Source organism: Accipiter gentilis, chromosome 1, assembly GCF_929443795.1.
Source record: "Accipiter gentilis chromosome 1, bAccGen1.1, whole genome shotgun sequence".
Classification (NCBI taxonomy): Eukaryota; Metazoa; Chordata; class Aves; order Accipitriformes; family Accipitridae; genus Astur; species Astur gentilis.
Genome location: NC_064880.1, coordinates 24037526 through 24059971, shown reverse-complemented (window position 1 = coordinate 24059971; position 22446 = coordinate 24037526). Strand labels below are relative to the sequence as shown.

The following is a 22446-nucleotide window of genomic DNA, read 5'->3' as shown; positions in this document are numbered from 1 at the left end:
CAACCGCTCCGCGGGAAACAGAGCCGCCGCCGCCGCCGGTTCCCTGATGGCGGGGCGTCCTCCGGAGGCGGTGCCGGCCCGGGTGAGCGGCGGTTCCAATCGCGCTGGCTCAGGGGAGCGCGCAGTCACCGCGGGACCCGCCTCCCGGAGAAGGGAGGAATCCGCCGCTTCCCCGGCCCTCGCCTAGCGGGAGGCGGCGGGGAACGTTTCTGCGCGAGCTCTTCCTTCCGGGGGGGAGCGGCGGGGGACGGACGCGGCTCGGCCGCGCGGCGGCGGCGGCGGCCATGGAGCGGCGGGAGCAGCCGGCGGTGCCGGTGGCGCGGCTGGCCGGGGTCGGGCGGGAGCAGTTCCTGCGAGACATCTACCCCCGGGTACGGCTCTTGCCGCTGTCGCCTCGGCGAGCCCGCGCGGGGAGGGTGGGCTTCGACGGCCGCGGGGGGGCCGGCTTCGCGCCGGCTGGGTGTCGTGAGCGGGGCCTCGCTGGAACGGGCCGGCACCGGACGGGGAGGCGAGGGAGGACGGAAGGTTTCCCGTGGCGCCTCCTCGCCCGGCAGAGCCGGTGCGGACAAACCGCAGGTTTTGGCGTTACGTGGCTCCCGGGAGGTGTCGCGATCCACGACGTTGCCGGTGAGGTCAGGAGCTTCTGCAGGCAAATCCCTCCGAGCTGCTGAAAAGCTCTGACGGCGGATCTCCCCGTGAGTTCGTTTTCTTTGACAGCGGTTAAAAAAAGTGTGATTGCTGGGTTTGCTGCTTTGGCAGCGCTGCTTCCTTTTGTTTTTTTCTCCAAGGTCCCGATTCAAAGCAGAAGTGTCTTTCTGCTGATTTTCGTGCGTCCACTCGATCAAATCTGTTCGTGGGTCAGCGTCAAGGAGCTTTAATACAGGCGGAAAGAGCTTCCCTTCATGAGAGCGTAGAGCACCACCGTAGCTCACAGGCTACACCTTCACCGTGTGCTCTTTTCTCTTGTTTTCTGCCAAGCTCTGGCTGGGATGACTAAAGCTATTCCTTAGTCTGGCTAGATTCCTCAAGGGCCCCAGCACAAAGTGAGTGTTAAAATTGGCTTTGCCTCTCTGTATTCTTCCTTACCCCGCTGGGAAAGAGAATATAGCAAATAGAGGAGCAGTCCCACGATTTACTGCATTTTGTTTCAACATTCAGCATTCTGATTCACATTGTTCGTTTGTGAAGAGATCAGTTGTGACTTTGTATAGTGGGCCCTGGTGTTCAACTGACTTGTTTGCGTCTACTTAGTCTGAAAAACTAATTCGCCTGATTTTTTTCCACTGGATGCTATGATAATTTCAGCATTGATTTTTTGTTGTTGTTGTTGTTGTTCTTTAGAGAAAGCCAGTAGTCCTGAAAGGAATGGAACTGGGGACTTGTACAACCAAATGGACAGTAGATTACTTGAGCCAAGCTGAAGGATCTAAAGAAGTAAAGATTCATGTTTCTGCAGTGCCACAGATGGATTTCCTCAGTAAGAACTTTGTCTATAGGTACTTCATTCCAAAGCCTCTTGTATTTTAATGGCATGTGCTCGTAACTGTCAGACATACAGTGCATCTGTTTGACGCTAAGGGTGAGAATATGAAGATACTTTGTGAAAATTTTAAATTACATATCAAAGTACTGTCCTTGATTTCCCCTTCTACTTTTCATTCCACCAATATCTCAACACCCTGAATAAATACTACAAGGGTGAAAGGAGGGGCCAAACAGGACCTTAAAAGTGATGGCATGAAGAAGTGTTACGAAGATATTTTGACAGAGCACTCTTGTAGGAAATTTGAGCCTGGCATTTGCTGGTGTTAATAAAAAAAAAAAACAAACCGAAAACTCCTTGATACTAGATGATATGCTATTTTGTTCTAATTATATGGTGTGTTTTCAGTGTTACTGAATAGTGCTAGTTTCTGACTCGCCATGTGTCTGAACCTCTTTGAATGCTGGCATGTGGCAGGCACGCTGTTCCACTCTAGAGGGATGTTACTAATTAAAACCAAGCTCCTTTCAAAGTTAGCATGTGCAGGTCTCAGAATGTTCGAACTACTGGATATCACATGTTTCACCAGCTCTTTTAGCTTGATGTGGGTCACATAAACTCTTGATCTCCCCTGAAGTTCCTCTCATGTAGCTGCCAGAACATTTCTTCAGAGTTCATCTAATCTCAGTGATTGTGTTGTTCGTCAAGGGTAAATGCCTTTATTTTAGTTGTTTTCCCTAAGTGGGAACAAGATGTGTTCGGTCTGTTAAACTTGTAAGAAGGCTGAAGCATACACTGTAAATGTAAACAAACTACAAGTCTCTATGAGTGGAGCCTTCTGTTCAGGAGAAAAAACACCTTATAATCATGCTGTATTCTGCTCATGGCATAATGAACTTCTCAGTCTTTGAAATTAGGTTGTACTTGAATGATTCTGCCTTATCTCCATATTCCCCACCCCACCCCCATTTCGTTTCTTATCAGAATTTCTCTCATTGTGAGTTTGCATCCAGTTGATCTGGCCTGCTAGTTTTAGCAGGTTTGTAGACAGCCATACGGAGGTGCTCTGATGATGCTTCATTATAGCAGGTGTTAGGACTTTCACCTACTTCACTTGAAATTCAGGAAGCTTTGACTGTTTCCACAGCAAGCCCCTGATTCTAATATGAAGGGAGAATAAGTAGAACTAAACGAATAGAAACACTGAGGACTTAACATGCAGTTCCATGAGTTTAAACTTGACGCACGTGAGTAGTACTGCAGTCCTGTTGCAAGTTGTGTGCTCCTACCCCTGTCTTTGTGTTGGTTCTGGTACTCAGCCAGCCATGTTGTGATGTGCTGCAGAAATCTGAATGTTTTTCTGCTGTTTTAGCTTTGCAAGCAGGTTCACCATGAGGTCAGATGAGTGCCAGTGCTAGCGTTAAGGAAGGAGATGGGATGATTAGGGTAGACAGCAAGAGCAGAGCTGTGGCAGCACCAGCATGCATCAGTTTAAGCTGTCGTGGAGCTCTGCTCTCACTTTCTTCAGTAGCAAATGTAAATGGGCGTGATACAACAGTTCAACTGAAGTCAGAGAGTTGGTTTTTGTTTGTTTTTCCATTGACTTCAGTGGTTGTAGTATTTGACTATTACAAACAAGCCTGAAATGTTTAGAGAAGCGGTCTAAGTACTGTCAGATGCAAGTCACATTCCGGTAGAAAGGATAACAGGATCACGAAAAATTTTGCTTGAGGATAGTTTCTTCTTAACCCTGGGTACTTGGTGGTTGCTCTGAAATTTGATATCTACATGCAATAAATATATTCATTACCCAGTGACACTTAATATGAGATGGTAAGTTGAATGAACACAACATTGAATTCATAACATAATATTCGTAACAATGAATACATGTCCTATTTCTTCTTGTGCTGGGTTTGCCATTCAGCTATCAACTGATGCCAAAATCTGTAATCCTTATGAAAAGCTCCCATTGTTTAAATAAATATCAAACACTTTTATTGACTTCAGAGGGACAGGCTGTAACGTCTAGTGATTCTTTTTGAATCTTCTGAAGTTGTGTTTAATAAATTCAAGGAAAACTGTAAAAAAACACTTGAAAATACCAAGATTCCTGTGTTTTGCTTAGCTGAGGTAGCACATATTTAAAAAAAAATCAGATAACTGAAATAAATTTTATAGATCTACAAATGAAGATAGGTATCTGTGTTCATGCACAGATTCATAGCAGAAAATGCATAGATATAAACACATGTATATCACCTGCAGTAGTTTTCTTGATGCTGAGCTTTTCTACAAATTTATAAAAATGTACAGTAAACAAGCCTAAAAATGACACACCGTTAGAGAAATAGTCTAAGCAAGTATTGTCAGGTGTTGGCCACAGTTTGAGTCTAATTTGACTGTGAAGAAATTTCCTGCACTGTGACCTGCATTCAGACCTCTTAAGCTCAAGAGGGGATCTTATCAAAGTGTATAAATAGCTGGTGGAAGGAGTAAAGAAGATGGAACCGGATTCTTCTCAGTGGATCATGGTGACAGGACAAGAGGCAATGGACACAAGCTGAAATATAGGAAATTCTGTTAAACTATTTAAACTGCCCCCCCCCCCCCCCCCCCCCCTTTTACAGTGATGGTGGTCAAACAATGGAACAGGTTGCCCAGAGAGGTTATAGAGTCTCCATCCTTGGAGATAAGCAAAACCCAACTGGACACTGTCCTGGGCAATCTACTGTTGTTGACCCTGCTCTTGGCAAGGGGATTGGATTGGAGGATCTCCAGAGGTGCCTTCCAGCCTCAGCAATTACATGATTCTGTTTGGATATACATTGGAACAATTTACTAAAGCAGAGAGGTTTGTAAGTGTAGGATTTCATTCTTGGTAGAACTCTTCAAACATCCACTGCAAACACTGATTAGTCACCATGTTAAATACAATATGCTGCTCTTTTTTTTTTTTTTTTTTTTTTTTTTTTCTTCTTAATCTTCAGTTATACTAGATACGCTAAGGGAATTTATGATTTTAAACCTGGCATTTAGACCATGTGTTGTTACATTGATTCATTGTATAGATTTAAATATTTATATTTCAGAACTCTGCCTTTTGATGTATTTGTACAAAGAGCAGCTGAAGTCAAACACAAGGAGTACTTTCTTTCTGAGGTAATTTCCTTAGTGTCACAGTTTCTTCTGTCAGTTATTTTGCTAGTATATGGAGGGGAAAATGACGAATTGTAATTTCAAGTCTTACTCTAGTAAAGCACTCGATCTTAGAATTAACTGTTTTGTGTGGCCTGGAGCCAAGGGAAAAATGTGGGGAGAAGTAATTTTTCTTGGAAGTTGTTTTGTATGTGTACAGTGTGGTTAACTGCAGTCATCCTCTTTCTGTTAACAAAACCTGCTTACATGAGCAAAAATTCCAGCACAAAATTTAGAAATCAAACCTTGCTTTAGAGTAATAACTGTTACCATTTATGTGTTTTGCAAGAAAATGCCATGAATACAACTGCTATCAAAATACAAATACAGATTTATTGCAACATAATTTGTGAGTACCAAATGTGTGGCTATCTTTACATATCAGTGTTCAAACTAGGGGTTTTTCAGATAACTGATTACGAAGCAAAAAGTTTTGAATGCAGACATGCTTTTTACCTTTTATACTACATAGGATGCTGTAAGTTTTAAAGCCAGTTTAAATAGCTTCCTGCACCAGTGTTCTGAAGAACATAAATTATAATCTGTATTTGCTTTGAATCTGTTCAGTAACAGCAATGCTGTTGACTGAGTTGACAATGTCTCACCCAACTTTTCTTACTCTCAGTTAACATATTTTTCCCATTTCTTGGGACGAACAGCAGGGAGCAGTAGAGTAAAGGCAGCATAACAAAGTAGCTGAATTTGTAAATGCCATTTATTTGTACCATATTTTAGTGAAGCCCTGCATTAGATTAATGAGAAAATACAGGCTTTTTATTTAAGTGTGTTTGTAATTCTTATTAAAAAACCAAAACAATTCTCTTTTTGTGTTCTCTTCAGGATGAAAAGTACTATTTGCGATCAGTGGGTGAAGATGCTAGGAAGGTGAGTTACTTGAGATTACAGTTCTAATATTGTAAAGTCGCAGTTTAGGAATCTTTTTAAAAGCCTGTTGTCATCCGCTGGCTGTGTAGTACAGGCACACAACTTGCTTGTGGTCACTTGGCCTGTGAAACTGACTGGATTTAGGTCAGAATATTTAAACCTAAGTGTCTAAAATAGTTGCTCTTATATGAGAGCTTAGCTGATCACTAAATTTAGAGTACATTCCTCACCTCCCATGCTTTAGCTTTTGTTGTAAACTAATATAAAAGGATTTCTGATGATGTCTTGCTTCTTCAGTGTGATTTCTAGCAGTCGTGGTTCAAAGCAGCTCTCTGGCTGTTCTTATTAATATTGTTGACCAAGTCACTGCTGAAGGTTGACCACAAAAAAGCATTGCTATTTCCAGCTATTCACCAATGCTGAAGTTCTAGCCCCATGCTTCATATGATGGGAAATGATAGTGAGGTGCTCCCTTATTTTAATGTGCGTATATGGTTCTCTGAGAGTTATGTCCTTTTTGTTTCAGGATATTGCAGATATCAGAAAGCAGTTTCCTGTTTTGGCAGAAGATGTTCAGATTCCAGAGTATTTTGAGAAGGAACAGTTTTTCTCTAGTGTATTCCGCATCAGCTCAGCTGGATTACAGTTATGGACACATTATGATGTAGGTAATACATGTGTTTAGCAGAAAATGTTGCAGATGGTGTTAAGGAGTTGAGATATTAAGGTGCAGATCTCTGACAAAGATCAGTTAATGACAAACCTCATGTATTTTGAAATAGTGAAATGAATCACATTCAGTGGTACAGTGAATTTTAAATAGATGTATTGTGTGGGCATAATATCTTACTGTTTTTATGTCTAATTCCATACTTGTAATCTTAAATGATGTTTGATGTTGTTCCCTTTCTTTTTTTTTACTGTCTTGCGTTTCGTTTAAAGATCTGAAACACAGTAACTTTCAACATTTTCGTCTTTAAGAGTACCTTCATTTTTTTATTCTAATGGCCAGATTGTTAGTAATTGTACAATGATTGTGGTGGTCTGTTGCTACAATGTGGTAGATTCCAAATAAGATTGTCTTCTAACATTGTGCTGTGTAATTCTGAATAAATTTATTTATAAGAAAAATAGTTTTTTCCATTATAATTAGGAAAAAGAATCCTTTATCAATAGAAAGTCAGCAAAATGAGGTAGGGGTAACACTGAAAGAAAATGTCTTTTGTATTATATTTTGCTGGTTTATATGTCTAAAGTATGGTATGCCTTTGTGTTTTAAGATGGAAGAACTTGATTCCTATTTAAGGAAAACCACAAAGTTGTTGGAAAGCAATATTGTGTTTCCAGATATATTACTGTCGTGGTTCAACCCCAGCTGGCAACTAAGCACCACGCAGCTGCTCACTCACCTCCCTCACAGTGGGATGGGGGAGAGAATCAGAAGGGTAAAAGTGAGAAAACTTGCAGGTTGAGATAGACAGTTTAATAGGTAAACCAAAAGCCGCACATGCAAGCAAAGCAAAGCAAGGAATTCATTCACTACTTCCCATCAGCAGGCAGGCGTTCAGCCATCTCCAGGAAAACAGGGCTACATCACATGTTAATGGTTACTTGGGAAGACAAACACCATCACTCTGAACATCCCCCCCTCCCCCCCCCCCCTCCCCCTTTCCTTCTTCTCCCAGCTTTATATGCTGAGCATGACATCATATGGTATGGAATATCCCTTTGGTCAGTTGGGGTCAGCTGTCCTGGCTGGGTTCTCTCCGAACTTCTTGTGCGCCCCCAAGGCTGGGGTGGTGTGAGAAGCAGAAAAGGCCTTGGCTCTATGTGAGCACTGTTCAGCATTAACTAAAACATCTCGGCATTGTCAATGCTGTTTTCAGCACAAATCCAAACCATAGCCCCGTAGTAGCTACTATGAAGAAAGCTAACTCTATCCCAGCCAAAACCAGCACAACTATCTGTCAAGAATACCTAAGGGGATAAAGTAACTCACATTCTTGAGTTTTTTAGATTAATTATATGTGGAACCTCTTTTAGGTAATTCTTAACACGTGAAGGTTGTAATAGTTCCCTCTTTTAAGCTGATGATACTTTAGATTAGTTGCAAGCTATGTATTCATTCTTAACTCTTGGCTGACATCTCTCTTACTATGCTTATTCCAGGTAATGGATAACTTCTTAATCCAAGTAACAGGAAAAAAACGAGTTGTTTTGTATAGTCCTCGAGATGCACCGTATTTATATTTATCAGGTATGGAAGTCATACGTATCTAGTTCAGAGTTTGGTGATCGTAGTTGCCTTTCAGCTCACAAGTGTTGCACTGTAGAAAAAAAAAATCACTAACGGACAGCTTGATGTAAAATAAGTCATTTGGTCCCTTAACTCTGATTCTGTTTGCCTTAGTCAAAGCTAATAATTTTAGTGGGGCAGGTTAGGAAATTTGCAAAGGAGCGCAGCAGCTTTGCCTGGTTGTTTTCAGCACCTATCTGTGGAGGAGTACAGTGTTCTGTCTGGATTCAAAATGGTGTCTTAAATGTGAGGGAAAGTGTCTTTTAGTGTTAATATGGTTGCAGATACAGGAGAAATATAGACAACAGGGGAACATGCCTCTTCAGTAAATGAGGAGTGCCATCAGGTTTCCCTGGTTTTTAGAAGAGTTACAGAAAAAGAAACCAGTAATTTGATTCAAGAACTGGCATTTCCAACAACGTGATAATGCTTTGTTACTGTTGGAAGAGTAGGAACGTTTACGCATTACTTCTGAAAACTTTCCTAGGTACTAAGTCAAAGGTGCTGGATGTGGATAACCCAGATTTAGAGAAATATCCCCTTTTTGTGAAAGCCAAGCGCTATCAGTGTTTTCTGGAAGCAGGAGATGTGTTATTTATTCCAGGTAAGTAACAAATAGTTCCCGACCATGTTGTGTTTTTAAACAGTTTCGTTTGCAATTTCTCATTTCTAGGGATGGTAAGAGGTTACTGAAGCATTTCTATGTTATAAGTAGGAACATCTACAGACATTGGCAAAACTTGTTTACTTCTTCCAACTATACTAATTAACCTAATAAAAGGTATTATTTCATCTACCTACAAATCTTGCCTTCCCTCAGGATTACACTGTATGCTTCTGAATTTGTGTCTTAATAGATTAGTACTATAAAAAGCAACTTGTGAACTCTGAAATTACTTCAGTGACCTGAGTTTTCTAATGACAGAATTTGAGTGAAGTACCATTTCTGTTCTTCTGTAGCTTTGGCACTTGAGAACTGAGGCAGGTGATTTGATGAGATTTATGGATGGTAGTTATTGGACTGTCTAGAAATTTATAATCACCTTTGGGGAATGGAAAGACAAGTTCTAATCATTTTTTCTGCACAAGCAGAAAATATAAAGCTGCTTTCTAGGCTGAGATGACAAAATTCTGGTGATCAGGGAAAGGCATTTGAATTACTCCTATTGAACTACTCCTACTTGTTATTAATTTTTTTTTTTTAACTTATCATGAGCTTGTCGCAGATACTTACTCTGTTGCTTTTCCTATTATCTGAGCAATATAAACAGGCCAGTAAACAAGAAGGCAGTAGGTGTCTATAAGTTTTAAAATAGATTCTTAACCTTGGACTCATTACTTAATTTTCAACTTAACATTTGTGTTTCTTTGTTAAGAAACTTTTGGTTACAGTTTGTGAAAAGTATGTTACACTTAATGTCAGCATATATAATTTCTGTTTTATTCTATGCAGTACAGATATTAGATTGTCTTTGCCAGTAGCTGTGCTAGTCCAAACTTAAGACACACTCAGCACTCTTAAAAATGACTGGGGAGTATAGGGATTTTTGAATCCAGAGAATGGTGCTAGCTTTGTCAGCATTCTGGAATGCATACCACTGAAAAAAAGATGTTCTTTGAGAAATGTGTGTGATTATTATGGAGAAGGTAGAAGCAGCCCCTCTTCCTAACCTGAAAGAAACTTCTGTTCATTTCTCAGAATGAGCTTTTCTATGTCTTCAGCACATACAAGCAAGTAGGCTGCAATAAGCATGGCATTCAGTCTTTTAGCTTAAATTGAAATAGGGTAAATATACCATATTAAACTTTTTTTTTAAAATGTACTCAATGAGGCAAAAATGTCTTTAGTTCCTTACCACAGCCATGATGATTCAACTGAAAAGCCTCATGACTTCATTACGAAAATATTAGCAACTGCATTCAGAGCAGATGAGTGAGGTGAACAGGGAAGATGTCTTATTTTCATCCTACACATGCTTATCATTTGCTTACATTTGAGTGTCTCTTTATACTTCAGCAATTGTTACTTTGTGTGAAGTTACGGATTGATGTAAACGTCTTGAAGAACTTCTTAAATTTAGTATAACGCAATATATTCAGAGATTAATATTTATAAATAAATAAAAAACACAGTAGTTGAGGCTTCTCCTCAACTAGATTTGTTCCGGGAGATTCTGACAATTGTTACGAGTCACATGGAAGTTTCAGATAGTAATTTTCATTTTAGATGTTCTTCTTTCTACAGCTTTGTGGTTCCACAATGTAATTTCTGAGGAATTTGGAGTGGCACTGAATGTCTTTTGGAAGCACCTTCCTGCTGAGTCCTATGATAAGAGTGACACTTATGGAAATAAAGATCCCACAGCAGCCTCTAGAGCTATACAGATCTTGGACAGGGCCTTGAAAACACTTGAAGAACTACCTGAGGAATATAGGGATTTTTATGCTCGGAGAATGGTGTTACGCATCCAAGAAAAAGCCTATAGGAATGATTATGGATAAAATAACACACTGTAATTCAGCAAGCTCCTGTGAAAGTAGAAAATGGTATGTTAATATGGGAACTGTCCATGTGTGCATACATACACTTTCTGTAAGACTAATAAAAACTATGTTGATAAAAACTTTGTTATAGATAAATGTTTATCTTGTAGAATTTTTTTCTTGTTTTTCTTCATGTGCAGTGCATGCACAGTCTGCTTCATCTGGTGATGGTCTCTCTTCTACAACAAGGTATACATTTGCGGTGCCTGCAACTTACAACTCTACTTTTTTGAAGTGTTCTACTGAAATTTTTCTGAACAAAAGTTTTGGTATCTGAGCTGGGCTGACAGCACATACACTTAGAAGTAACTCCATGTCTTCCTGAATGCTACCTCGTTACTTAAAGTTTAGGAAAGCCATAGTGGTTTCAGAGGAGGTCCAAGAAAGCTATTGGTGGTGGTTTTAACGGTCATGGTAAAAAGAGTGGGCAGTTTCTGCTCCCCCTTGTGGTGAAACTGAGAGTAGGCATGGGGAAAAAAGCAAAGGCTAACCATGCAAAGTTAAGCTTAGAATTGTGCAGCAGCTTGACGGCAAAGTAAATGATTTACCCCTTTCCTAGCTGAATAATGTATTGTGCAGGAAACCTTGTTTGTCAGTGCCCCAGTGCAGTCGGGCAGCATTGCTGTTTCTGCAGCTGTGAAACACTTGCAACTAATGTGCCCACAAATCCATCCAGCTACAGTCCTAGAATCTGAAATGAAGTTCGTAGCTCCAGAGTAGATGTGGAATCTATTGGCAGCAGCATTTGAGATGCATTATGTTACCATATGAAAGGGGGTTGCATCGCATGTTTTGGGATGGAGCCTGTTGTACAGGCATTGTAGATGGTTACTTTCCAGCTGATTACAGTGCTTACAAAAGCCTTGTGAAATAAAAATGGTCATCTCACAGAAAAGATAGGTTGTCATTGTCCCTTTGAAATCCCTCTGACGTTATTACTTGTGCTGTCTGGGGAATGCAGCGTTTACCTGACTTAGGTCAGTCTGTTACTTCTAGTGGTGTTTTTTGAGAACTGCAACTTGGCAAAAGCTCTTAGACTAAGTAGATATGTAGCGTTAATGAAGTGCTGGAAAAAACTTTCTCCAGAAAAGCAGGAGATTATTCTTCTAAACCTGTTCTTCTTGGCAATTCAACACGGTGAAAATAGTCTGCTACCATGTGAATGGGCACCCAGCCATCTTAATGAATAGGCATGAATGGAACCAGCCAAGCGATTCTGATGGGCATCATTGTATGTTCTGAGGGTAGAATTTAAATTTGGGATCACAAATAGGTCTCCCAAAATTTCTCTTTGGGAACAAACAAGGATTGCTTGTGCATACTGCTGAGACAGAATCTGTGTCTGCTAGGCTGGGGAAGCCTCTTAGCTTTGTTGGACGGGTAATGTCGAGGGCCCCATCTAAATTGCAGAGGTGTACAGAGCATATTCTTTGTGTTTTAGGACTCAATGGAGAGGCTCAGAGAGCCTGCAGGGTTAGACAAAGCTGTGTTCCAGCATTGTGCCTGCACAGCTATTGCTTTTAACCACTGGCAGTTTTTCAATATGCTGGTACAGAGAAGTACTGTGCTGATCCCTCATTCTGCCACTTCTTTCTTGATTCTCCATTCCCAAAAGAGAGGTGCTAGCTTGGTGTTCTCAAGGCCCCCTCAACAGTCAAGTATAAATAAGGAAAGCTTCATGGAGCAGCATTCAGTGTATGAGTGATCTGCTTATGTCTCAGCTTGTGAGAAGTGCCTGCTGTGCTCCGGAGGGAAGATGGGAGCCGTTTGGGGCTCTTGGGGAGAGGAGAAAGTAAAAGGAGGAAAATCCTGTGGGTCAAATGCATTCACTGCTGTGCCACCTAATGGTGATACTAAGATTTTCAATACTTGTTTCATAGTATATATGTAAAAAAGCATAAACAAGATCTGTCAAGTATTAAGAATGCCATTTTGAATATTTTTCAATCCCCCTTTTTATTTTGTGTGTGGGCTATTAAACTGTTAATTTAAACACCTTAGGCCAAATCAAACCCTTGCATCCCTCGGTTGCAGTTATTAGTGCTGAGGTAGCCCAGCAGGAAAGCTGCAATAATTCACTTGCTTAGGCTAGCATGAAGTTTGGATTGGAAAACGTGTATCGGGCTGGGAAAAGAGAGTCATGCTGAATTAAATGTGAGCCAAGTGCTATAGCAAGTGCAGCTATTTCTTCTTCACCCTACCAACTTTAAAATGAAACCTTTATTTTCATATGTCAGCAAATGAGGTTATCTCACCCTGATCAGCTGGTGGATAACCCAGCCCTGCTCATGCTTCTCTTCCAGTGTCCCATGAGAAATCTCTGCAATGATAGTGTGTGGGGGGTGTTCCCTCCCCATGACCCCTTTGGTTTTCACTTCTCTAAGACTGTCAGTAAACTCCACCAGATGTGATGTAAGTGCATATTCAAGAAAGATCAACAAAAACTATTCTATGTAGATCAGTGGGAAGAGCAGCACAATAATTGTTCTGCCAGTGCTACCCTTTTTTCACTTTGAATCAGTTTCTTCAATTTCTAATTAACTAATATAAAACAGTTGTTCTGAAATGCCATAAAAGCAGAAACAAAGCAGTTTATAAATGTATTTTCTTAATTTGAGTGTAATGTGACTAGTGATAAAAATCTTGAAATTACTATGTTAAAAAAAATTAACTTGGTGCTTTCTAACCCCTGTGCTACGTGGTGTGAAACAGGCAATAAAGTCATGAAGGAATGGTGAAAGCATAAAAGGAATAACGTCCAGCTAACATAGTGATAGAATACACGTAGCCACACTTAAAAATCCATTACTGAAATAAAGAATTAGAGCCACTGACATTTTGTGGTAGTTTGTCCTTTAGAGACCTAAAGCAAAATGGGATCATGCCATAGTAAAACAGATGAAATTGTGGTAACAGGTATTAGAAAAATAAAGACCACCTTAAGCATTCAAAACAGCCACTTCAAACAGAGTATTCAACAGAGGAGTTAGGTGATACAGACTGCCCAGGACTGAAAGATGAGTTAAGATACTTAAACAGACAGTATCTGAAATCAGCAGTTTAAACTTGGCGCACCCTAAAATTTTAATTACTCTAAAAAGTTGGTGACTGAGGCTTTTAAAATTCATTGCAAATCAACACCTGGAAAGATTTATTCATTGTCATATGAAATATAAAGGATAACGAATAATTTCAGAAGATAAATGTTTTGTACATTTTTCTTAAAGTGGTTGCTGTGGAAAGAATCAAGTGAAAAAATTATGTCAAAATATTATCTCATCAAACTATTAAACAGGTCATTAAAAATCTGCCTATCATGTATGTGCTGAAGATCTGATATACCTTAAAATGTTTCTCTCCAGGAACTACATAGAGTCTAGGTTCTTAATACAAGTGTCAAGTTAAATGCCTAACGTGAAAGGGTTTGACTTGATCATGAAGGATCAGAAATATATTTGCAATCCTTTTTAAATATGTAGGATGAAACTATTTGCCTCATTCATGCTTAGTCCCACAACAGGACTACTAACTTGACTAACATGAGGATGATTTTACCATAGTAGAGGTTACATTACACATGGTGTGATCCCAATACGCGTTACTTCACAGCTTCAAAAAAATTCCTGTACAGATTTGATTCTTTTTTCCTCTGGCCAAAATGTTATCTTCCCAAACCTGAGACAGTTAGATATTTCCATGCAGACAACACAGGTGTTGAAGATACATGTTCTGAGATAGTAACTTTTACAAAGGACTCTCTATAAGTTAGCATCATTCAATAACCAAAGATTCCGGTGTTACTAGAAGGACAGATTAAATTTTTTTTTGGACAGTTATCTAAGTTTGTGGTAAAGTTGCATGTTAAGATTTCCTATTTTGGTTTGGGTCAGACTCTAGGAGTGGGGATAGATTCTGAGCTCTGTATGTGGTAATTCCTGTGAGCAATGATCTCTTTTAAGTGGCAATTCCTGAGAGCAACAAGAGCAGATTACTTCCTTTCCAATCGCTCAGATCTGTTGTTCCTAGTCAACATTTTTAAGAGCAGATTGAACATTAAAAGAACTGCTCAACCATGTAAAATGCGCAGCTCCGCACGCAATGCTATGTCCATACAAAAATGCTCAGAAGCTATTGCTTGCAATAATAACACAGATCGTAGTAATGGACAATTTTTGCTGTGAAAACATTTATACTTCAGCTGTCAAGCAGTACATGAAATGCCTAAAACTTCCATCACACAAAATCAATGTATTTCTCATGATGGGGAATGGGAAAGAAGAGCTATGCAGATGGCTTGAAACGGATGCAATAGCTTTATCTGACACCCAGGCTTAGGAGTATTGCTCAAAGGGTGAACTCTGGTGTGGGAGATGTGAAGAGCCTTGTTTTGCACTTCAGCACTAGTATGTCTTGACTGTTTTCCCTGTCTTGCAGCAGTGCTTTCTTTAGAAACGATTCAGCTCTAAAGTGCCAAGTTTAACAAAGGAAACTATCAATTGTGACTGAAAGTGCTCTCTGAAAGCTTACTGAAAGAAGGAAAATTTATTCTGAATCTTGAAGTAATGGCATTCTGCTCCTTTTCAAGTACATGAGATGTTTATACACACGATGAAAAAACAGGTAAGAATTTATTTTTACCTTTTGTTCTACCAGACGCTTTTCTGGTAATTTGCTTAAGTAGAATTCGGCACTTCTTAGGTCACGTGGAAACATGTAATGAAGCCCTAATGACAGGAAACCACGACAAAGCCATCACTACTTTATAACTCACCGTACACTACATGCAAAATGACTGCCTGAATCAGTTTTCCGTGGTTTCCACAGTGATGTGGAGCAGCTAATCCTGTGCAAGTGTTTTTTGTCAGGAGGAGTGAATTATGCTGTTAATATTGATAGAATTAATTTAGTCAGGAACAGTATGTCTGGCACTGGGAGAAGCAGTGCCTCTCTGCCACATAGGTATTATATGATCTTGCATTACCGACTTAATGACTTCATGTTATTTTATTCAAGTTAAAAACAGTCACCTTGCATCTGAACAGAGTTAAGAGATCAGTAAGACCAACAGAAAGCCAGCTATGGTCTTAGGGTCTCCATCAGCAATAGTTAAATGTGCCTAAATTTTCATCAGGTTATGAGCATTAGAAGTAAACTTCTTTTCCTTTAATCTATCATCCTTACAAAAATGAAATGAGATTTCAATATAAGATTAAAAAGATTGTGAAGAAGTAACTCCAAAGGTGATTTGGAAAGGCTGTCTCTTGTGGATTGCAGTCTGAGACATCTGCCTTTGCTTTTGTGTTGCACAGGGACACCAGACACACAATTCATGTCTGTGGATTCTGCTAGGCAGTGATGTACCTAAAAACATGGCTCACAACAGAGCACAGTCATTCAAAAATTTTTGTTGTGCTTTACCTTCTCATATTAACTGATAAGACCCCATGTAATTTAAAATAAGCATTCAAGGTAAATGGATGGGTATACTTTAACCTCAGTGCTTCAACTTCCAGTCTGTATGAGACAAGAAATATTGTTTATCTGCAGAGATGAAGTAACTATCAGCTTAGGAAACACAGTATTGTAAGAAGTACCATAAGAGGGAAGAAAAAAACAGGTGACGTTTTCTTTCTGCAAATAGCTCAAAAAGAACCTGTTGGGAAAACTTGAGCACATGATCATGCACAATCACTTTTATCTGTGAATATCCACAGTTTTAACATCCTAACTCCTGAACTGACTTAGAAGTCTTATTTAAAATAATTTCTATGACTATTTAAATACATGGCACTCCTGTTATCTCTATCAGCAATAATGCTAATTTAGTAAGAGAACAGCTCACCATGAAGTGCTTATGCTAACATAAAGGATGCAGCAGGATGTTATCAATGGGAGGACAGAAAAGATTGCTCCTTTCATCAACATGTTAAAACTTAGATCCTTAATCACCTTTCAGAATTAGGGGCCAATACTGATTTATGCAGCAGCATTTACAGAGGTGCAATTAAATTAATACTAGATAGGAAGAAGGTTACCAAAGTTTCTAGTATTTAAGATGCACACAAAATCATTTAAGTCATACAGAATCTGGACAATTTCACAGAATCAAGCTTTGTTTTAAAGGAATTTAACAGGCACAGCTTAAAACATTTTAGCATTTCTCAAAATCTAAAGAATGTCTTGTCTGTTGTACAAGGAACAAGCATGCAATATAAAAAATACCAGCTATTACACACTAGGTTGTACTGAGGACTGTTATGTTGCTTACTCCATTCAAAAACAGAAGTGTCTTGAAATAAACTACTGTAAGTGCGAGAATCGCTTAACTTCAGTCATTTACATCTAAGCTTATTAAAAACTGCCTTTGCAGTTAATGTCAAACAGGCATATACAAATTACGACCACTTCATCCTAACATAGAAATGTTTAGATCCTTGGGTACTTCATGCCAGCTTTCCCATGTATGCAAGATGCCAGTAAGCTGTTTTAGAATTACAGATGCTGACTACACAAATACAAAGCCTCCTTCAAGAAAAGGTATCAAAGAAATCTCATTTTTTTAAATGAGGTCTCCACAAACACCTGATAAAGCTTAATCCACATAACTTAACTGCACATTCCTTGTTTAATGGTTTTACATTCTCATGGAAGTGGTTTCACCCATCAGAAATAGTTTATTTTCTACATTGTTTGCAAAATTTATTTTTAGCATGCATTGTAGTGAATGACAGAGGCACATTCCAACAGAGTACTACAACTGTTTAGAGAATGAAAAACAACCAGTCAGTTTTCCCTCCACAACATGAGGTCTCACAACAAGATTAGTTTTACAACAAAGTGCTTATTCTTCAAATTAATATAACAACACTTGAGCCTATTTTAACAGTTACTGTAAGCAGCCTCCATCAAACAGGTTAATATTATTTTCATAGGACAGCCATCCAGAAACTTCTGAAGACAATGTCAATATTTTAATAGCTGTTTCCAAAAGCTTGCAACAACCTACTCCTGCTGTTTTGGCTGGCACAGAATTGCTTAGAAATTGGTCTGTGATCTGCACTGTTACCAGATAGGGCAAGTTTTAGCATACCCAAATTAGCCTGGTCAGTCTGACACAGAGAGGGAGCACGATCAGTGGTGTGGTTTCGGTTTTTTGTTGGTTTTGGGTTTTTAAAATTTTATTTTATAACTGGATAATTAAAGATATTTCAAGCAATTTGTAGGCTTTCTATTAAAACCACTTTGTTAGATGACCCATATTTCCTTTACAGAAAAAAGTCCTCACATATGCTGCAAGTGTTATCAAAAGGTCCAAAAAAAGGGAAATAGCCTTCCTTGGAACACATAAACAAGTTGTTATAAGCCCATTAAGAAGGTAATCAATAAATAGCATTGAACAAAGTCTCCAAGAAAGCTTCAAAAAAAAAAAAGCAGATGGAACTAGATTTCAGATTCTTTTATAAAATATTAGAGTTGGTTTGCAAGTTGCACTTTTCTCCATCAATTAAAATAGATTATTTTCCCTTTTGGTCAACTAGGTACATCAGTCTATTATAAGCAATAGAGTTCACTTTCACATTGTAAGGTACATACTGTATGCATAATCCTTTCTACTACTCTTAATATTCTAAGTATTAAAAACATTTTAAGACTTCAACACACTTTTCTTATTCTTCAGTGATCACTATTATGTGCGCCAACTCTGCAAGATTTGTGAAAATGCTATCTCCAGTGAACCTTGTAAGTTTTAATGATGCCAAGAGAGGAAAGATGACCCAGGACTTTCCTTCCACAGTGTAAGAGTTATGGGAAGCAAGAAGTGGGGGGAAGATATTGCTAAACCATCAAACATAGGAACAAAGCTGAATAAAATGCCTTTTTTCAGAACTGAGCCACATTTGTTTCTGTAATCTTCACAGCGTTTTGCTAACTTGCTTTTGTATTCCTATACTTCCAGGAAATCCAAGACCATTTTAAGCTACTGGTTCACTGTTAATAGCTGCAGTTGTCTTTAAGAATGATTCTAAGATTTATTTGTAGATAAATGGAAAGTTACTTACAACAGTAGAAAAGTTCCACTAATACCCTCATTTGTCCATCTTTCAGTAATTCTTTCTGAAAAACATTCAGGTTTAGAGCCTGAACTAGATTACATCTTTTGTATCTGATTTGTGCGGCTTTGTATTTGATTGGGGAGGGGTCTGTAGGAAAAATTAGACTCTGAAGATAGATTTTTGGGTGGCTTTAGAAGCAACTACTGCAATACATTTAAAGGAGATAATAGTTTTTAAAACTGAAGCATTTTGAAACAGCTACAGTCAACATAGTCTAAAATTTTTTATGCAACTTGTAATACGTTATGTACTTATGGCTTGATTTAGATCAACATCAATGCAGCAATTAGGAAGAAAAACCTCACCAGTCCAAGGCAGGGATAAAGACACCTCTTGACTTGAAAATACTGGTCCTTACAGAAGTTAGTTAAAGCAATAGCAAGGTATGTTGAAACGGCAATAAGCTACACCCTCACCAACACTCTTGGTCACTTAACATAGCCATGTCAAAATTTTCAAGCTGCCAGGTGAAATGGCTATTCACTAGCAGATACTACACAACAAATTAATGAAACTTTATAGCTACAGAAAAGGCAAGGCACAGGTAAGGAAGAAAAATGGATTGGCACTATTATTCCAAAGGTAAATATTTGTGACTTTGTTTCAATTAGGAGAAATGTTATAAAACTGGAAGATGTAATTAACTAACTAAAACAGTTTTCACCAAAATATATAACTAAGATTGTTCTAATAATCATCATTTTCCTTAAGCCAAAAAACTAACCTTACATCTGTTATTGACAAAGACCAAAGCTTTTAGCCCTGGAAGCTACTAAATTGAAGTATCTAGACATCTGAAACTCTCAAGTGCTTTAAAGTCCCATTAACAGCAATATATGACATTAGACATCCAGGACTAAAAATTTTGCCAACAGTTTGAGAATAAATGTTCACATTTAACAAAAAACCATGTATAGGATGGTTCTTCATAACACTTTTTTCTAGGAATCAAACGACAACATCTGTTGTAGTTATGGGGTCCCAATCTTCCTTTTTAAGCTACTGAAATTTATATATAGTATCTATTAGTAACACAGGACTGATTTAGTATTCTCTTCAGAAAGCATCTGCTCAAAGTCTCAAACCTAGATGACAACATTTACAGTGTTAGAAGTATTTTTTATAATGAATATACTATTCAGATACATACAGTCTCAAAATACTTCATGAACTCTGAAATGGTTATCTAAGGAGGGAACGTCATCAGCAAAATGTAGTTGATCATTTATTTCCACACCAAATTCTTCAAGTATCTGTACAAATTTCTCATGCTCTCTCCCAATCCATGACCTCATTGTGTCAAACACTTGGTATGGTGTAACATGAGCATGAACTTCAATTCCTGTCTCTGCAAGTTCTTTCAGCACTTCAGGGTAAGTAACCCAAGTATTGCTTCCTCCCGAGTGACCACCATCCAACCAGTAAATTGCTTTTATGTTTTTTAAGAAGGCATCTGTATTCTTGTCTTTTTTAGCTTCCTTCAGCTCATAAAGCAGCTGGTTCAAAACCACACAACCTTTACTGAAGCCAATCAAAGTAAATGACACTGCACCTACAGCAGACGGTATAATGAAGTTCACAGCAGAATTATTAGAGCATTCACAATCTCTCTCTCTTTCTGTGGATGAGCAGCCATTTGTTGTAGGAACAGACTGTGGCTGTGATTTACAAGCAGCTATTTTTGCATCCTTGCTGACACCATGCACACTTTTCTGGGACAGCAGAATATTCTGAGAGAATCTGAATGCATTAACTAGCAATGCATGGAGATGCTTGAAAGCTCCAAAGTCAGTGCTGTGCTCTGGTGCTCCAAACATGTTGCTTGCCACAAAGTTGTCATAGCAACTGAATTTGTGCAGGTGCATTCGAGAACACTTTACAACCCAAATAAAGCTATTAGGGAACCGGCGAGCAAGTATGGTAGCAACATTTTCAAAACTCCAGTGCTCCCACTGAAAGTTTTCTGGGTGGCAAGACATGATGTCATGATAGTTCTGAAAAATTAAAAAAAAAATAGAAAAGGCGCATTACTACATTGTGAAAAGACTTCAGCTCTGTCTAGTGTACTTATATTCGTAACAAAGGACTGTAACTAACAGAGAAGCATGCATTAGAGAGGCGCTTGCTTGCTAGGCTTCTAGAACAAGAAACACATTAAACAATCTGGCATACTTGGATTTACTTATTCTACTTTAATATTTTTACCACACATTTTTAATACCCCCAAAATTAATACAATAAAAATAAGCACATGGAAGTATTTGTATTTTTGTTGACTTTACTCCAAGAGAAGATTAAAGTATTATTCAACTTAATATGACACAGAATACATAACTTTATATTATCTCTATCTGCAGAAATACTGCTTATCTTATTACAAATCAACAACAGACTTAAAACAGGGGGGAAAAAAATCCCTCTCACTTAGCTATAGCGAGACTTCATTCCCCTTGTTCACATCCACATGGGGCACAGATGGAATAAAATTAACCCCCAAGTCATGAACAATCCTCACCTCTGAATTCGTAATGGCAGAGAATACCAATTAGTTTATTTTATTGAGAAATAATAAAGCCATACCCAGGAATGGTAATCAGAAAGGTTTTCTTAAGCCATCCCAAACCTTATAGTGAAAATCCACAAAGTTCTGCATCTTTACCTTGCAGAAAAGGAAAGCCTTGTCCCTAGGACAGACAGACACTCACGACCCCTGCTTTTGAGAAGTAATGAATTTTGAGATTAACTAACTACCCAGAGTACCAGAGTATGTAATGTTACAGAGGTTGACCACACGCTTAGGGACAGCACTCCAGAGTCTCTTTTCAATTTCTTGTCAACTCAGAGACAACGTGTGCCTTCTTCAGGACACGCTGAGAAAGGGTGAAACACCCCCAGGAGGGTGTCTGGGATGTTTGTACACCTGCACAGAGCCGTGGTGCTAAGCCTGACAAGGACAACTTGCCATCTTAGGATTTCTTCGTCTTCTCTCCGCTGACGTTCTTATCATACCATTTCAGATATTTCCGTCACCGCCAGAAACGTCAATCTCAGGCAATGCTACAGAAGAAGACTACCCCCCTGCCCCCCACTGCTGCTCCTTGTCAGGTTTCAGGGAGGGCCCATTCCCGCTACATATGCCCCGACAGTAACGGGCAGAAGGCGCGCCAGAGATGCTCCCCCCAGGAGCCCCCGCTTCCGCCGCGGCCGCCCCCCCCTCGCCCCCCGTCCGGTCAGCGGCTCCCTCCGGCGCCGCTTCCCCGCTCCCGCCCGCCCGGGCCGCTCCCACCCGCCATTGCTTACCGCCCTCGGCCGCCCGCAGCCCGCCCCGCCGTACCTGCACGTCCCCCGGGAAGTAGACAACGTGATGCTGCGGCGGGGCTGGGCCGCGCGGGGCCGGCGGCGGCGGCAGCAGCAGCAGCAGCTCGTTGGCCCGGTGCGGCTCCGCGCCCGGCACCTCAGGCAGCCGCAGCCACGGCGGGCTCAGCCGCGCTGAGGAGAAGCCCGCGCCGCTGCCGCTGCCGCTGCCGCTGCCGCCCGCAGGCCCCGCGGCGCAGGCGGCCGGCGCCCCGCAGAGGCTCATGCTCCTGCCCAGGCAGAGGGCAGCGGGGCCGACGAGCCCCCGCAGCAGCGAGGCGGCGGCCGGCGGGCACCGCTTGCTCATGGGGGCGCTGGCCCCGCGACCCGGCGGCTGCCTCCCGCCCGGCCGGCCGGCCACGCACCGCGCCTGCGCGCCGCCGCCGCCACCGCCCCCCCCCTTCCCCAGACCTCCGCCTATCGGCGCCGCCCGCGGCCCCCTCGAGAGACCCGGCAGGGGGCGTCGCACGTGCGCGCCGCGAGGCCGCGGCCGAGCGCCGGGGGCGGGGCCACGCGCGTCTAGCGGCTGCCTGCTCCGGCGATGACGTCACCAAAGCCTTTAAAAGTGAGCG

At 40.4% G+C, this 22446-nt stretch overlaps 2 protein-coding genes across 4 annotated transcripts; one reads left to right on the top strand and one right to left on the bottom strand.

Annotated features, from left to right (window-relative positions):
• Window positions 1-38: 38 nt before the first annotated feature.
• TYW5 (tRNA-yW synthesizing protein 5) lies at window positions 39-10491 on the top strand. Of its 3 annotated transcripts, XM_049808620.1 has the most exons (9): window positions 441-695; window positions 789-1043; window positions 1342-1496; window positions 4576-4645; window positions 5522-5566; window positions 6093-6230; window positions 7736-7823; window positions 8350-8466; window positions 10108-10491. In XM_049808620.1, the coding sequence occupies exons 3-9, from the start codon at window positions 1366-1368 to the stop codon at window positions 10362-10364; spliced, it is 846 nt and encodes a 281-aa protein (XP_049664577.1). In that variant the 5' UTR covers window positions 441-695; window positions 789-1043; window positions 1342-1365; the 3' UTR covers window positions 10365-10491. The 3 variants fall into 3 exon arrangements, with proteins under 3 accessions (XP_049664558.1, XP_049664577.1, XP_049664568.1); XM_049808601.1 differs by lacking the exons at window positions 441-695; window positions 789-1043 and adding an exon at window positions 39-371; XM_049808611.1 differs by lacking the exon at window positions 789-1043.
• A 5519-nt stretch (window positions 10492-16010) lies between these two features.
• C1H2orf69 (chromosome 1 C2orf69 homolog) lies at window positions 16011-22226 on the bottom strand. Its single transcript, XM_049808589.1, has 2 exons — window positions 21855-22226; window positions 16011-20514 (listed from the first exon to the last, which is right to left on the bottom strand). The coding sequence occupies exons 1-2, from the start codon at window positions 22179-22181 to the stop codon at window positions 19675-19677; spliced, it is 1167 nt and encodes a 388-aa protein (XP_049664546.1). The 5' UTR covers window positions 22182-22226; the 3' UTR covers window positions 16011-19674.
• Window positions 22227-22446: the final 220 nt, after the last annotated feature.

Coding starts and splice junctions, on each gene's coding strand:
- C1H2orf69 (XM_049808589.1), bottom strand. CDS start 22,181: ATGAGCAAGCGGTGCCCGCCGGCCGCCGCCTCGCTGCTGCGGGGGCTC. Junction 20,515..21,854: donor ACTTCCCGGGGGACGTGCAG/GTACGGCGGGGC, acceptor TTAATTTTTCAG/AACTATCATGACATCATGTC.
- TYW5 (XM_049808601.1), top strand. CDS start 285: ATGGAGCGGCGGGAGCAGCCGGCGGTGCCGGTGGCGCGGCTGGCCGGG. Junction 4,646..5,521: donor AGGAGTACTTTCTTTCTGAG/GTAATTTCCTTA, acceptor TGTTCTCTTCAG/GATGAAAAGTACTATTTGCG. Junction 6,231..7,735: donor AGTTATGGACACATTATGAT/GTAGGTAATACA, acceptor TGCTTATTCCAG/GTAATGGATAACTTCTTAAT.